Genomic DNA, 13,520 nt, shown 5'->3' with positions numbered 1-13,520 from the left:
ACCCTGAGGGGCCCACCTGTCAGGGAGGCCCAGAGGTGGCAGGAGCAAGCAGGCCAGCCCAGCGCTCAGCCGGCCAGTCACACCCACCGCTCAGCCGGCCCCCAGGTCACACCCGGCGCTCAGCCGGCCCCCAGGTCACACCCACCGCTCAGCCGGCCCCCAGGTCACACCCGGCGCTCAGCCTGCCCCCAGGTCACACCCAGCGCTCAGCCGGCCCCCAGGTCACACCCACCGCTCAGCCGGCCCCCAGGTCACACCCAGCGCTCAGCCGGCCCCCAGGTCACACCCACCGCTCAGCCGGCCCCCAGGTCACACCCGGCGCTCAGCCGGCCCCCAGGTCACACCCAGCGCTCAGCCGGCCCCCAGGTCACACCCGGCGCTCAGCCGGCCCCCAGGTCACACCCGGCCCTCAGCCGGCCCCCAGGTCACACCCAGCGCTCAGCCGGCCCCCAGGTCACACCCGGCACACGCCTGCTCCAGAAATCACACGGGCCCAGAGCACAGGCCCGCTCACCTGAGAAGAGCAGCCAGAGCCGGCCGCGCAAGCACTGGGGGAGGCCCATGGCCACCAGCCTCCGGACCTTCTCGGTGCGGAACATGCACACGGTCCTGCCGTACTCCGCAAGGTGGTCCCTCCACAGGCGTGTCTTCACCTCCTCCCTGGGCTGGGAAAGGGACATGTTAACCACAAAGAAGCCCGCCCCCGCCTCCCTCCCCCATCCCCCCCCCACGGCCCACACCGCCCCCCACAGCCAAGCGCCATTTCCTTGGCAAACTGGACGGGAAGAAAACGCCTTCCCAACGCTAACGTGACCCAACGCAGACGGGAGGGGCGGGGGGAGGGAGGCCCAGGGCGCTCATCAGGCCTGGCCGGAGCCGCTGCTGGACCAGCCCGCAGAGGGGGAGGGGGACAGGGTGGAGGGCAAAGGGGAGCGGGCAGATCCGAACCTGCCCTGAGCTTCCTGCCGCGGAGGAGACACTGAAACACCGCGTGGCTCTATCAGAGCAAGAGCTGCGGCTCACCAGGCAGCCGAACGGCCTGATCACCCTGGGGCAGGCGGCCACTCCTTCCAGGGAGGTGCTGAGGGAGGCTCTTAATGCCCCACGCCCCGTAAGGGAGCTCACGCGCGCGCGCACACACACACACACACGTGCACACACATGCACACACACTCATTCGCACACTCACGCGCACACACGCTCACACACACTCGCGCACTCAACGCGCACACATACACACACACACGCACGCACACACACACGTGCACACACATGCACACACGCGCGCGCACACACACTCATTCGCACACACTCACACGCGCACACACTCACACACACTCATACACACACATGTGCACACACACTCATTCGTACACTCACGCGCACACACACTCACACACGCTCACACACACTCATACACATGCACGCACTCAACGCGCACACATACACTCACACACGCACACACACTCACACACACGCGCGCACACGCACACACACTCGCGCGCACACTCATACGTGCGCGCACACACACACACACTCTCGCATGCACGCTGTTTGCACCTGTTTCATGCTCCAGTGGCCGAGGCCTCCGTGTGCAGCCCAGGGGCTCCGTGTGGGTGAGCGAGCCCGCGGTGAGGAGCAGGAGGACGCGCCGTGCAGCCGGGAAGAGAGCGCTCGGCCCCGCAGAGCCGCCGCCGCCAGGGCACCGCCTCAAAGCACGGCCTCCTGCTCACTCACCTCCTGCACTCACTTCCCTCCCGCTCTCCCGCCAGAGAAGAAACTACTGAGGCAGCAACGTGTTTCAGTTCAACAAAGCAGGACAGGAGACACCGCCCGGAGCCGGAGGAGGGCGTGCGGGGAGCCCGCCCAGGGCACTGCGTCCTCCCCCAGGGCCAGCAGCCCTCCTCTGTGGGCCAGCACGCCAGGGGGCTGCTGTTCCGGGCGCCCGCCCGCTGCGATGCTGAGCTCAGGAGCAGGGGCTGGGAGGCTGCACCTGCCACCCAGGAGCGTCCGCCAGGAAGCCGGCACCCACCAAGCACAGGACAGCGCCCGGGGCCTCGGGGCGCCGCCGCGGGCTCTCCGCTCCGCTCTCCTCGCTGCTCGGAGAAGACACCACTTCCAGGTCCCCAAACGTGTGGTCACTGCTCACGCTCGTGGACTGAAGCGCCGGCGTCTGCGTGGGAGGAGGAGGCAGTGGCTGCCTTGGCACAGGACGCGGCCGGAGGTGAGCGCACGACTCTCAGGAAGCACACGCCCCGAGACCCAGCGGCCTCGACCCTCAGGGGAAGGGGTCCCCTGCGCTGCCCTGGGACTGCTGTGGCCTCCAGAGCACTGAGCGCTGTCACCCCCTGCTTGGGGGCTGGCGGGTGCGGGGGGGGGGGGGGGGACGGGACCAGGCCCTGTCTGTGGCCCACCCTCAGGGCGATGAGGTTACACGCCCCACGTGACCCCACCCTCCACCTGAGGACACGGCCCAGGACCGTCAGAGACTGCAGACAGCCACAGGCCACAGCCGACCGGCCCCGTGGGTGCGGGACGCCTGCTACGCGCACTCCCTCTGGACACCGAGGCCCGACAGGCAGGACAAGAGGGCTGCGCAGACCCGCTGCCAAGGGCGCACCCTGTCGTCCCCGCCCTGCGAGGCGCTGCGGTGCGCGGGGAGGTCGGCCTGCACCCGCTGCAGCCGGCCCAGCAGCGCCTCCACCAGCGCGTCCCTGTCCTTCAGCTCGATGAACTGGAAGGCCATCTGGCCCCGGACACTGACGATGACCGGGCTGGGCAGCAGGCTCGTGTCCTCCATCTTCTCGATGCTCAGCACCTGCGCCGAAGGGGAGGCAGCGTTTCACACCTCCAGGAACGCCCAGGACCAGGCAGCACCGTCACCACAGCCAGCAGGGCAGCTGCCCAGCGACCGGGGCCGGCGGGTCGCCCAGCGAGGTCCGCACACGTGGACTGCATGCTGGCACAGGCGGCGCGGACGGGCCCGACACCACGAGAGCCTGCCCGGGGACTCACTGCAGGAGGCCCAGGAGGAAGGCCCGGGGACAGGGAGTAGGCGGCGGTGCCGGGGCTGGGGGGGCTGAGGGGGTGGGAGGGTGTTGCTCAAGGAAGCGGGGAAAGAGAGTTCTGCAGGGGCAGCAAACACAGGAATTCTCCCGCGGAGACAGAACGCTGCTGTGCATGGATTCCCATCCTGAGCCCAGAGCGCACACGCCAGCCAAGGCTGTCCTGCTCCACTCCGAGGGAGGGGAGGGCATTTGTGAAATGAAGGACTGCACAGGGGCAGACAGGCGGGGCCGTGGGGAGGGTCTGGGTGAAGACAGGCGGGGATGTGGGGAGGGTCTGGGTGAAGACAGGCGGGGATGTGGGGAGGGTCTGGGTGAAGACAGGCGGGGATGTGGGGAGGGTCTCAGGGGTGAAGACAGGCGGGATGTGGGGAGGGTCTGGGTGAAGACAGGCGGGGATGTGGGGAGGGTCTCAGGGGTGAAGACAGGCGGGATGTGGGGAGGGTCTGGGTGGAGACAGGCAGGGATGTGGGGAGGGTCTCAGGGGTGAAGACAGGCGGGGATGTGGGGAGGGTCTCAGGGGTGAAGACAGGCGGGATGTGGGGAGGGTCTCAGGGGTGAAGACAGGCGGGGATGTGGGGAGGGTCTCAGGGGTGAAGACAGGCGGGGATGTGGGGAGGGTCTCAGGGGTGAAGACAGGCGGGGATGTGGGGAGGGTCTGGGTGAAGACAGGCGGGGATGTGGGGAGGGTCTCAGGGGTGAAGACAGGCGGGATGTGGGGAGGGTCTGGGTGGAGACAGGCAGGGATGTGGGGAGGGTCTCAGGGGTGAAGACAGGCGGGGATGTGGGGAGGGTCTCAGGGGTGAAGACAGGCGGGATGTGGGGAGGGTCTCAGGGGTGAAGACAGGCGGGGATGTGGGGAGGGTCTCAGGGGTGAAGACAGGCGGGGATGTGGGGAGGGTCTCAGGGGTGAAGACAGGCGGGGATGTGGGGAGGGTCTCAGGGGTGAAGACAGGCGGGATGTGGGGAGGGTCTGGGTGGAGACAGGCGGGGATGTGGGGAGGGTCTGGGTGAAGACAGGCGGGGATGTGGGGAGGGTCTGGGTGAAGACAGGCGGGGATGTGGGGAGGGTCTGGGTGAAGACAGGCGGGGAGGTGGGGAGGGTCTGGGTGAAGACAGGCGGGGATGTGGGGAGGGTCTCAGGGGTGAAGACAGGCGGGATGTGGGGAGGGTCTGGGTGAAGACAGGCGGGGATGTGGGGAGGGTCTCAGGGGTGAAGACAGGCGGGGATGTGGGGAGGGTCTCAGGGGTGAAGACAGGCGGGATGTGGGGAGGGTCTCAGGGGTGAAGACAGGCGGGGATGTGGGGAGGGTCTCAGGGGTGAAGACAGGCGGGGATGTGGGGAGGGTCTCAGGGGTGAAGACAGGAGGGGATGTGGGGAGGGTCTGGGTGAAGACTGGCGGGGATGTGGGGAGGGTCTCAGGGGTGAAGACAGGCGGGGATGTGGGGAGGGTCTGGGTGAAGACAGGCGGGGCCGTGGGGAGGGTCTCAGGGGTGAAGACAGGCGGGGATGTGGGGAGGGTCTCAGGGGTGAAGACAGGCGGGATGTGGGGAGGGTCTCAGGGGTGAAGACAGGAGGGGATGTGGGGAGGGTCTGGGTGAAGACAGGCGGGGATGTGGGGAGGGTCTCAGGGGTGAAGACAGGCGGGGATGTGGGGAGGGTCTCAGGGGTGAAGACAGGAGGGGATGTGGGGAGGGTCTGGGTGAAGACAGGAGGGGATGTGGGGAGGGTCTCAGGGGTGAAGACAGGCGGGGATGTGGGGAGGGTCTCAGGGGTGAAGACAGGCGGGGATGTGGGGAGGGTCTCAGGGGTGAAGACAGGAGGGGATGTGGGGAGGGTCTGGGTGAAGACAGGCGGGGATGTGGGGAGGGTCTGGGTGAAGACAGGCGGGGATGTGGGGAGGGTCTGGGTGAAGACAGGCGGGGATGTGGGGAGGGTCTGGGTGGAGACAGGCGGGGATGTGGGGAGGGTCTCAGGGGTGAAGACAGGCGGGGATGTGGGGAGGGTCTCAGGGGTGGAGACAGGCGGGGATGTGGGGAGGGTCTGGGTGAAGACAGACGGGGATGTGGGGAGGGTCTGGGTGGAGACAGGCGGGGATGTGGGGAGGGTCTCAGGGGTGAAGACAGGCGGGGATGTGGGGAGGGTCTCAGGGGTGAAGACAGGCGGGATGTGGGGAGGGTCTCAGGGGTGAAGACAGGCGGGGATGTGGGGAGGGTCTCAGGGGTGAAGACAGGCGGGGATGTGGGGAGGGTCTCAGGGGTGGAGACAGGCGGGGATGTGGGGAGGGTCTCAGGGGTGAAGACAGGCGGGGATGTGGGGAGGGTCTCAGGGGTGAAGACAGGCGGGATGTGGGGAGGGTCTCAGGGGTGAAGACAGGCGGGGATGTGGGGAGGGTCTCAGGGGTGGAGACAGGCGGGGATGTGGGGAGGGTCTCAGGGGTGAAGACAGGAGGGGATGTGGGGAGGGTCTGGGTGGAGACAGGCAGGGATGTGGGGAGGGTCTCAGGGGTGAAGACAGGCGGGATGTGGGGAGGGTCTCAGGGGTGGAGACAGGCGGGGATGTGGGGAGGGTCTCAGGGGTGAAGACAGGCGGGGATGTGGGGAGGGTCTCAGGGGTGAAGACAGGAGGGGATGTGGGGAGGGTCTGGGTGGAGACAGGCGGGGATGTGGGGAGGGTCTCAGGGGTGAAGACAGGCGGGATGTGGGGAGGGTCTCAGGGGTGAAGACAGGCGGGATGTGGGGAGGGTCTGGGTGAAGACAGGCGGGGATGTGGGGAGGGTCTGGGTGAAGACAGGAGGGGATGTGGGGAGGGTCTCAGGGGTGAAGACAGGCGGGGATGTGGGGAGGGTCTCAGGGGTGAAGACAGGAGGGGATGTGGGGAGGGTCTGGGTGGAGACAGGCGGGGATGTGGGGAGGGTCTCAGGGGTGAAGACAGGCGGGATGTGGGGAGGGTCTCAGGGGTGAAGACAGGCGGGGATGTGGGGAGGGTCTCAGGGGTGGAGACAGGCGGGGATGTGGGGAGGGTCTCAGGGGTGAAGACAGGAGGGGATGTGGGGAGGGTCTGGGTGGAGACAGGCGGGGATGTGGGGAGGGTCTCAGGGGTGAAGACAGGCGGGATGTGGGGAGGGTCTCAGGGGTGAAGACAGGCGGGGATGTGGGGAGGGTCTCAGGGGTGAAGACAGGAGGGGATGTGGGGAGGGTCTGGGTGGAGACAGGCGGGGATGTGGGGAGGGTCTCAGGGGTGAAGACAGGCGGGATGTGGGGAGGGTCTCAGGGGTGAAGACAGGCGGGGATGTGGGGAGGGTCTCAGGGGTGGAGACAGGCGGGGATGTGGGGAGGGTCTCAGGGGTGAAGACAGGAGGGGATGTGGGGAGGGTCTGGGTGGAGACAGGCGGGGATGTGGGGAGGGTCTCAGGGGTGAAGACAGGCGGGATGTGGGGAGGGTCTCAGGGGTGAAGACAGGCGGGGATGTGGGGAGGGTCTCAGGGGTGGAGACAGGCGGGGATGTGGGGAGGGTCTCAGGGGTGGAGACAGGCGGGGATGTGGGGAGGGTCTGGGTGAAGACAGGCGGGGATGTGGGGAGGGTCTCAGGGGTGAAGACAGGCGGGATGTGGGGAGGGTCTCAGGGGTGAAGACAGGCGGGGATGTGGGGAGGGTCTCAGGGGTGGAGACAGGCGGGGATGTGGGGAGGGTCTCAGGGGTGGAGACAGGCGGGGATGTGGGGAGGGTCTGGGTGAAGACAGGAGGGGATGTGGGGAGGGTCTGGGTGAAGACAGGAGGGGATGTGGGGAGGGTCTCAGGGGTGGAGACAGGCGGGGATGTGGGGAGGGTCTCAGGGGTGAAGACAGGAGGGGATGTGGGGAGGGTCTCAGGGGTGAAGACAGGCGGGATGTGGGGAGGGTCTGGGTGAAGACAGGCGGGGATGTGGGGAGGGTCTCAGGGGTGAAGACAGGCGGGATGTGGGGAGGGTCTCAGGGGTGAAGACAGGAGGGGATGTGGGGAGGGTCTCAGGGGTGAAGACAGGCGGGGATGTGGGGAGGGTCTCAGGGGTGAAGACAGGAGGGGATGTGGGGAGGGTCTCAGGGGTGAAGACAGGCGGGATGTGGGGAGGGTCTCAGGGGTGGAGACAGGCGGGGATGTGGGGAGGGTCTGGGTGAAGACAGACGGGGATGTGGGGAGGGTCTGGGTGGAGACAGGCGGGGATGTGGGGAGGGTCTCAGGGGTGAAGACAGGCGGGGATGTGGGGAGGGTCTCAGGGGTGGAGACAGGCGGGGATGTGGGGAGGGTCTGGGTGAAGACAGACGGGGATGTGGGGAGGGTCTGGGTGGAGACAGGCGGGGATGTGGGGAGGGTCTCAGGGGTGAAGACAGGCGGGGATGTGGGGAGGGTCTCAGGGGTGAAGACAGGCGGGATGTGGGGAGGGTCTCAGGGGTGAAGACAGGCGGGGATGTGGGGAGGGTCTCAGGGGTGAAGACAGGCGGGGATGTGGGGAGGGTCTCAGGGGTGGAGACAGGCGGGGATGTGGGGAGGGTCTCAGGGGTGAAGACAGGCGGGGATGTGGGGAGGGTCTCAGGGGTGAAGACAGGCGGGATGTGGGGAGGGTCTCAGGGGTGAAGACAGGCGGGGATGTGGGGAGGGTCTCAGGGGTGGAGACAGGCGGGGATGTGGGGAGGGTCTCAGGGGTGAAGACAGGAGGGGATGTGGGGAGGGTCTGGGTGAAGACAGGCAGGGGATGTGGGGAGGGTCTCAGGGGTGAAGACAGGCGGGATGTGGGGAGGGTCTGGGTGGAGACAGGCGGGGATGTGGGGAGGGTCTCAGGGGTGAAGACAGGCGGGGATGTGGGGAGGGTCTCAGGGGTGAAGACAGGAGGGGATGTGGGGAGGGTCTGGGTGGAGACAGGCGGGGATGTGGGGAGGGTCTCAGGGGTGAAGACAGGCGGGATGTGGGGAGGGTCTCAGGGGTGAAGACAGGCGGGATGTGGGGAGGGTCTGGGTGAAGACAGGCGGGATGTGGGGAGGGTCTGGGTGAAGACAGGAGGGGATGTGGGGAGGGTCTCAGGGGTGAAGACAGGCGGGGATGTGGGGAGGGTCTCAGGGGTGAAGACAGGAGGGGATGTGGGGAGGGTCTGGGTGGAGACAGGCGGGGATGTGGGGAGGGTCTCAGGGGTGAAGACAGGCGGGATGTGGGGAGGGTCTCAGGGGTGAAGACAGGCGGGGATGTGGGGAGGGTCTCAGGGGTGGAGACAGGCGGGGATGTGGGGAGGGTCTCAGGGGTGAAGACAGGAGGGGATGTGGGGAGGGTCTGGGTGGAGACAGGCGGGGATGTGGGGAGGGTCTCAGGGGTGAAGACAGGCGGGATGTGGGGAGGGTCTCAGGGGTGAAGACAGGCGGGGATGTGGGGAGGGTCTCAGGGGTGAAGACAGGAGGGGATGTGGGGAGGGTCTGGGTGGAGACAGGCGGGGATGTGGGGAGGGTCTCAGGGGTGAAGACAGGCGGGATGTGGGGAGGGTCTCAGGGGTGAAGACAGGCGGGGATGTGGGGAGGGTCTCAGGGGTGGAGACAGGCGGGGATGTGGGGAGGGTCTCAGGGGTGAAGACAGGAGGGGATGTGGGGAGGGTCTGGGTGGAGACAGGCGGGGATGTGGGGAGGGTCTCAGGGGTGAAGACAGGCGGGATGTGGGGAGGGTCTCAGGGGTGAAGACAGGCGGGGATGTGGGGAGGGTCTCAGGGGTGGAGACAGGCGGGGATGTGGGGAGGGTCTCAGGGGTGGAGACAGGCGGGGATGTGGGGAGGGTCTGGGTGAAGACAGGCGGGGATGTGGGGAGGGTCTCAGGGGTGAAGACAGGCGGGATGTGGGGAGGGTCTCAGGGGTGAAGACAGGCGGGGATGTGGGGAGGGTCTCAGGGGTGGAGACAGGCGGGGATGTGGGGAGGGTCTCAGGGGTGGAGACAGGCGGGGATGTGGGGAGGGTCTGGGTGAAGACAGGAGGGGATGTGGGGAGGGTCTGGGTGAAGACAGGAGGGGATGTGGGGAGGGTCTCAGGGGTGGAGACAGGCGGGGATGTGGGGAGGGTCTCAGGGGTGAAGACAGGAGGGGATGTGGGGAGGGTCTCAGGGGTGAAGACAGGCGGGATGTGGGGAGGGTCTGGGTGAAGACAGGCGGGGATGTGGGGAGGGTCTCAGGGGTGAAGACAGGCGGGATGTGGGGAGGGTCTCAGGGGTGAAGACAGGAGGGGATGTGGGGAGGGTCTCAGGGGTGAAGACAGGCGGGGATGTGGGGAGGGTCTCAGGGGTGAAGACAGGAGGGGATGTGGGGAGGGTCTCAGGGGTGAAGACAGGCGGGATGTGGGGAGGGTCTCAGGGGTGAAGACAGGCGGGATGTGGGGAGGGTCTGGGTGAAGACAGGAGGGGATGTGGGGAGGGTCTCAGGGGTGAAGACAGGCGGGATGTGGGGAGGGTCTCAGGGGTGAAGACAGGAGGGGATGTGGGGAGGGTCTCAGGGGTGAAGACAGGCGGGGATGTGGGGAGGGTCTCAGGGGTGAAGACAGGAGGGGATGTGGGGAGGGTCTGGGTGAAGACAGGAGGGGATGTGGGGAGGGTCTCAGGGGTGAAGACAGGCGGGATGTGGGGAGGGTCTCAGGGGTGAACAGCTGAGCCCCTGGGAAGTGGGCTTAGGGGCCCCGCAGGCGGCCCACCTCACAAGGGGCCTGGCCCATGTGCCAGGAAGCGGTTTTCAAGGTTAAACTAAAGTGCCAGGAGGGTATACAGCTGAGACCTTCGACTTTTTTTTTCAAAAGGGATGATTTTTAAATCGCCTTTTCTCTTCCCTTTTGTCAAAAAGCCGTCTTCACTTACAGCTTTATTGATAACAGGGAGGTGAGCATGCCCTGTTCTCACCTATCACTTTTATACAAATCTCCGGTTGCCATAGCAACAACAGCAAGTGGGAAGTACCCTGATCGTGCCACTCCCCCCCACCTTCCTCCCCCCCTCTCCCCTCCCTCCCCCTCGGGCCGGCTCCCCCCCTCCCTCCCCCTCGGGCCGGCTCCCCCCCTCCCTCCCCCTCGGGCCGGCTCCCGGGCCACGCCCTCGGCCCACCTCGCGGAGCGGGATGATGACCCGGCAGCTGCCCTCCTCGGTGCTGGCGAAGCAGACGTAGCGGTCGGAGGCGAAGAGGCGCCCGGCGGTGTGGCGGCGGCTGAAGGGCGTCCACAGGGAGCAGCCCCGGACGGCGTGCAGCCTCTCGCGCCGCGGCAGCCTGAAGACGGCCCGGAACAGCTCGCTCTGCGCTCGGGCCTCCAGGTCCCTGGGAGGCGGGAGGGCATGAACCAGGCCGGAGCCTCCGTCCCCACGAGCACTCCCACCGCCGCAGCCCGGCCGGCCGTGGGCCAGGCCCGTGCCGCCCGCCCAGCGGGCCCGCCGCCCCGAGTCAGGGACGGACTCCGAGGCCCACGCGTCCTCTCGGGCCGGACAACACGGGCCGTCACCGCCGCTGGGGACAGCCAGCCCCCAAGACGGCCTCGCAGGGCGGTGCGGTGCCGGGGGGTGACCTGCGGCTCCTCCGAGGGTCGGGCCTGGAGTCCCGGGCCCGGCGGCCGCCCTGGGACTGACCGAAGGCGCGTCCCGGGAGCTCACACAGGTCCCCGCACCGTTACCCATGGCCGCCAGCCCGTGGCCCCCGCACAGTGAAACGCCGCAGGCACCGCCAACCATGAATGAACCGGAAAACCGGGCTAAGGGAAAGGGCCCGGGCACAGCCCACACGATGCCCGACTCCCTTCCGTGACATTTCCGGAGCGAGGATCTATAAGGACGGAAGTGTAGGCTCGGGGAGGGTGGGCAATGTGCTCACACGAATCGTGTGACAAGGGCACATCTCTGTGTAAACTGAAACCCCTACGTGTGCGCTTTAAAGCGCCAGCTGGGCCCTCCCTCCAGGCGCTCGTCCTGAACCCCAACACCCCACAGGACTCGCCCCAGGGAGCAGCGGGCGGCAGCGGCTTGTCCCCAAGGCCCCCTTTTCTCTGACTTCCCAGTGAGCCGAGCAGCCCGCCTGGGCCTCCTGTGCTCCCGGGCCTTCCTCGTCTCACTGTCCAGAGCGTGGTTTTGCTGCGGACAGTAAGCCCTTGCTTGTTTTTCTAGAACAAATGACAAAGGGTGCCGTGGACGGTCCCTGCGTTCAAACCCAAAAACTCCGAGCACTGTGTGACCTCAGGCCCAAGCCAGGGCAGGGCACCCGCACAATGGAAACCAGCCCGCCGCACTGACTGCCCGCCGTCCACACCCGGGGCACGGCACGGCCAGCCGCACTGACTGCCCGCCGTCCACGCCCGGGGCACGGGCACGGCACGGCCTGGGCACAGCAGGGAAGGTGCGGATCAGCCTCCCTCGCACTTGCCACCCTGGGAACAGGCGGCTCCTCAGAAGCTGGAGCAGGAGCCATCAGGTGTGTGCTGAGCTGACGTTAACATGGGCAGTCGCACCTGACAACACGCAGTGAATGCTAGGCGACATGCACACACTTCACATTCCGGGGACCCCAAAAACCAAGGGGTGGGCAGCGCCCTACTTCCCCACAAACCCAGCACTCGCGCTCTCCGTCTCCGATGGTGGAGAGGGATCAAACACAGGCTTCCCGCTCCCCCGGCCTCCAGGGCGCGGGGGAAGGCCTGTCGGGCTCACCCTGTGGGACGGAGAGTGGGTGCCGGGACTGACGGAGGGAGAAACGTGGAGCCAGGCGGGCACAGGCGGGCTCTCCCGTCGGCGTGTGCGGCGTTGCTTCGGTGCTGGCCAGAGCCTGGTCCCACGCCCGCCCGCTGGGGTGGCTCAGTCCCCTGCAGCCAGTTCACCTCGTCAGAACACACACCACGCCCTGGCTGCTGTGGCTCAGTGGACAGAGCGTCTCCTGCAGACTGAAGGGTCCCGGGTTCGATTCCCGATCGGGGCACATGCTTGGGTTGTGGGCTCCATCCCCGGTGGGGTGTGTGCAGGAGGCAGCCGATTAATGATTCTCATCATGGATGTTTCTCTCTCTCCTTCCTCTCTGAAATCAATAAAAACATACTTTAAAAATTAAAAGTAAATAAATAAACACCTGAAGATTTCCAGTCTCTTGTCAGGCGCCCGCCAGGCACAAGCAGGAAGGCTAGATGCGTTTCCTAAAGCCCAGTGAGCCACGGAGCCCCTCTCCCGCGCTCGCTCGCCAGCTTCCTCTGCGGCCGCTCCGCGGAGACGGAGGGCGGCCGAGGCGCCAGCAGCGCCAAGGATCCCGCAGGCCCGCTGCCTTTGAAAACCCGCCCAGAGCCCGAGGGAGCAGAGGGGGCAGCAGGACACATTCACCCACAGGCTCTTCTCCTCCTCTGTCCTCGCGCCGTCCGTGCGCCGTCCGTGCGTCCATCCGCCCGCCCAGAGAGCGAGGACCCGGGCACGCTGCAGGGGGACGGGGCCCAGGCGCCAGCTGGGCCACATGAGCCTGGACAGCCCCAGTGGGCGAGGGGAGCAGCCGCGGCGGGGGGGGGGGGGGGGGGGGGGGGTGCGGGCCGAGAGGCTGAGGATGGTCTGAAACGCCAGGGGAGCTGCCGGCCGGCCGGGCAGCCGGAGAGCAGCTCCTTAGTGCGGCGGGAAGAGCTTGCTTACACGCCAGGACCGGGTGCAGACTGCCCCGCGGCTGCTTCCCTCCAGCGTTCTCACCACCCACAGGTTCCAGTGAAGACACCTTCTAGCCGCACTCAGCCAGCCGCCCCGCTCCACCCCGACCCTGGCTGGCTGCACGCCCGCACTCCATCCTTCACCACCGCAGACCTGATCTCTGTTTGCAAAGTTCAGGACCAACCCATTCACCCTCCTCCTTCCACGCTCTCCAGGAGTCGCCTGCCTCCTGGGTTCTCGGGGACCACACCTGAGGAACCCTTGCCAGGCCCACGTGGTGCCCTGTCCTGCCAGGCCCGACCTGCCTGCCTGATCCTGGCTGAGAGCTCCCCCCACCCCTGCGGGCACAGCCTGGATCTCGGTGCCCACCCGGTCCCAGGCAGCGCACCAGCAGTGGTGCCGCCTCCACGGTGGCCAGGTGCGGCCCGCCGTTCCAGGGAAGTGAGAACATCAACAAAGAGCCAGGACGCCCCCCGGCCTCGCAGAAGGCTGTTCCCTCAACGCTGAGCCTGGTCTCCGGGCAGGAAGCCAAGTCCATGGAGTTGAGTCACTACCTGTTTGTGTCCGCAGGCGGCTCCAGGACAGAGCCACCCGGAGGGGGAGGGGGAGGGGGAGGGGGAGGGGGAGGGGAGGGGGAGGGCTGCACAGCCTTCACTTGCGGAGAAGGTGGAAGTGCAGGAAGCGGCCACACAGGCCCGTGCCCCATGGCCCGCCGCCCTGGGAGCTCCAGCGCCAGCCACCCGGGCCCCTTTCGTCCTCACCTCTCTCCCACTTCCTTTCTTTCTTTTTAAAAATGGCTTCGAATTCTTT

General features: G+C 67.1%; 1 protein-coding gene across 1 annotated transcript in view; it reads right to left on the bottom strand.

Moving 5' to 3' along the window:
- The window catches only part of TBC1D8 (TBC1 domain family member 8), a 155,652-nt gene that overhangs the window by 37,755 nt on the left and 104,377 nt on the right, over nt 1-13,520 (bottom strand). Inside the window, exons 6-9 of the mRNA XM_054728001.1 lie at nt 10,161-10,368; nt 2,621-2,818; nt 2,033-2,173; nt 515-665 (exon numbers count right to left, since the gene is read on the bottom strand). Of these exons, the coding sequence (XP_054583976.1) occupies nt 515-665; nt 2,033-2,173; nt 2,621-2,818; nt 10,161-10,368 (698 nt within the window). The remainder of the gene's footprint in view (nt 1-514; nt 666-2,032; nt 2,174-2,620; nt 2,819-10,160; nt 10,369-13,520) is intronic.

This window comes from Eptesicus fuscus, chromosome 16 (assembly GCF_027574615.1).
Source record: "Eptesicus fuscus isolate TK198812 chromosome 16, DD_ASM_mEF_20220401, whole genome shotgun sequence".
In the NCBI taxonomy this organism is placed as follows: Eukaryota; Metazoa; Chordata; class Mammalia; order Chiroptera; family Vespertilionidae; genus Eptesicus; species Eptesicus fuscus.
This window is presented reverse-complemented; position numbering and strand designations above follow the sequence as displayed.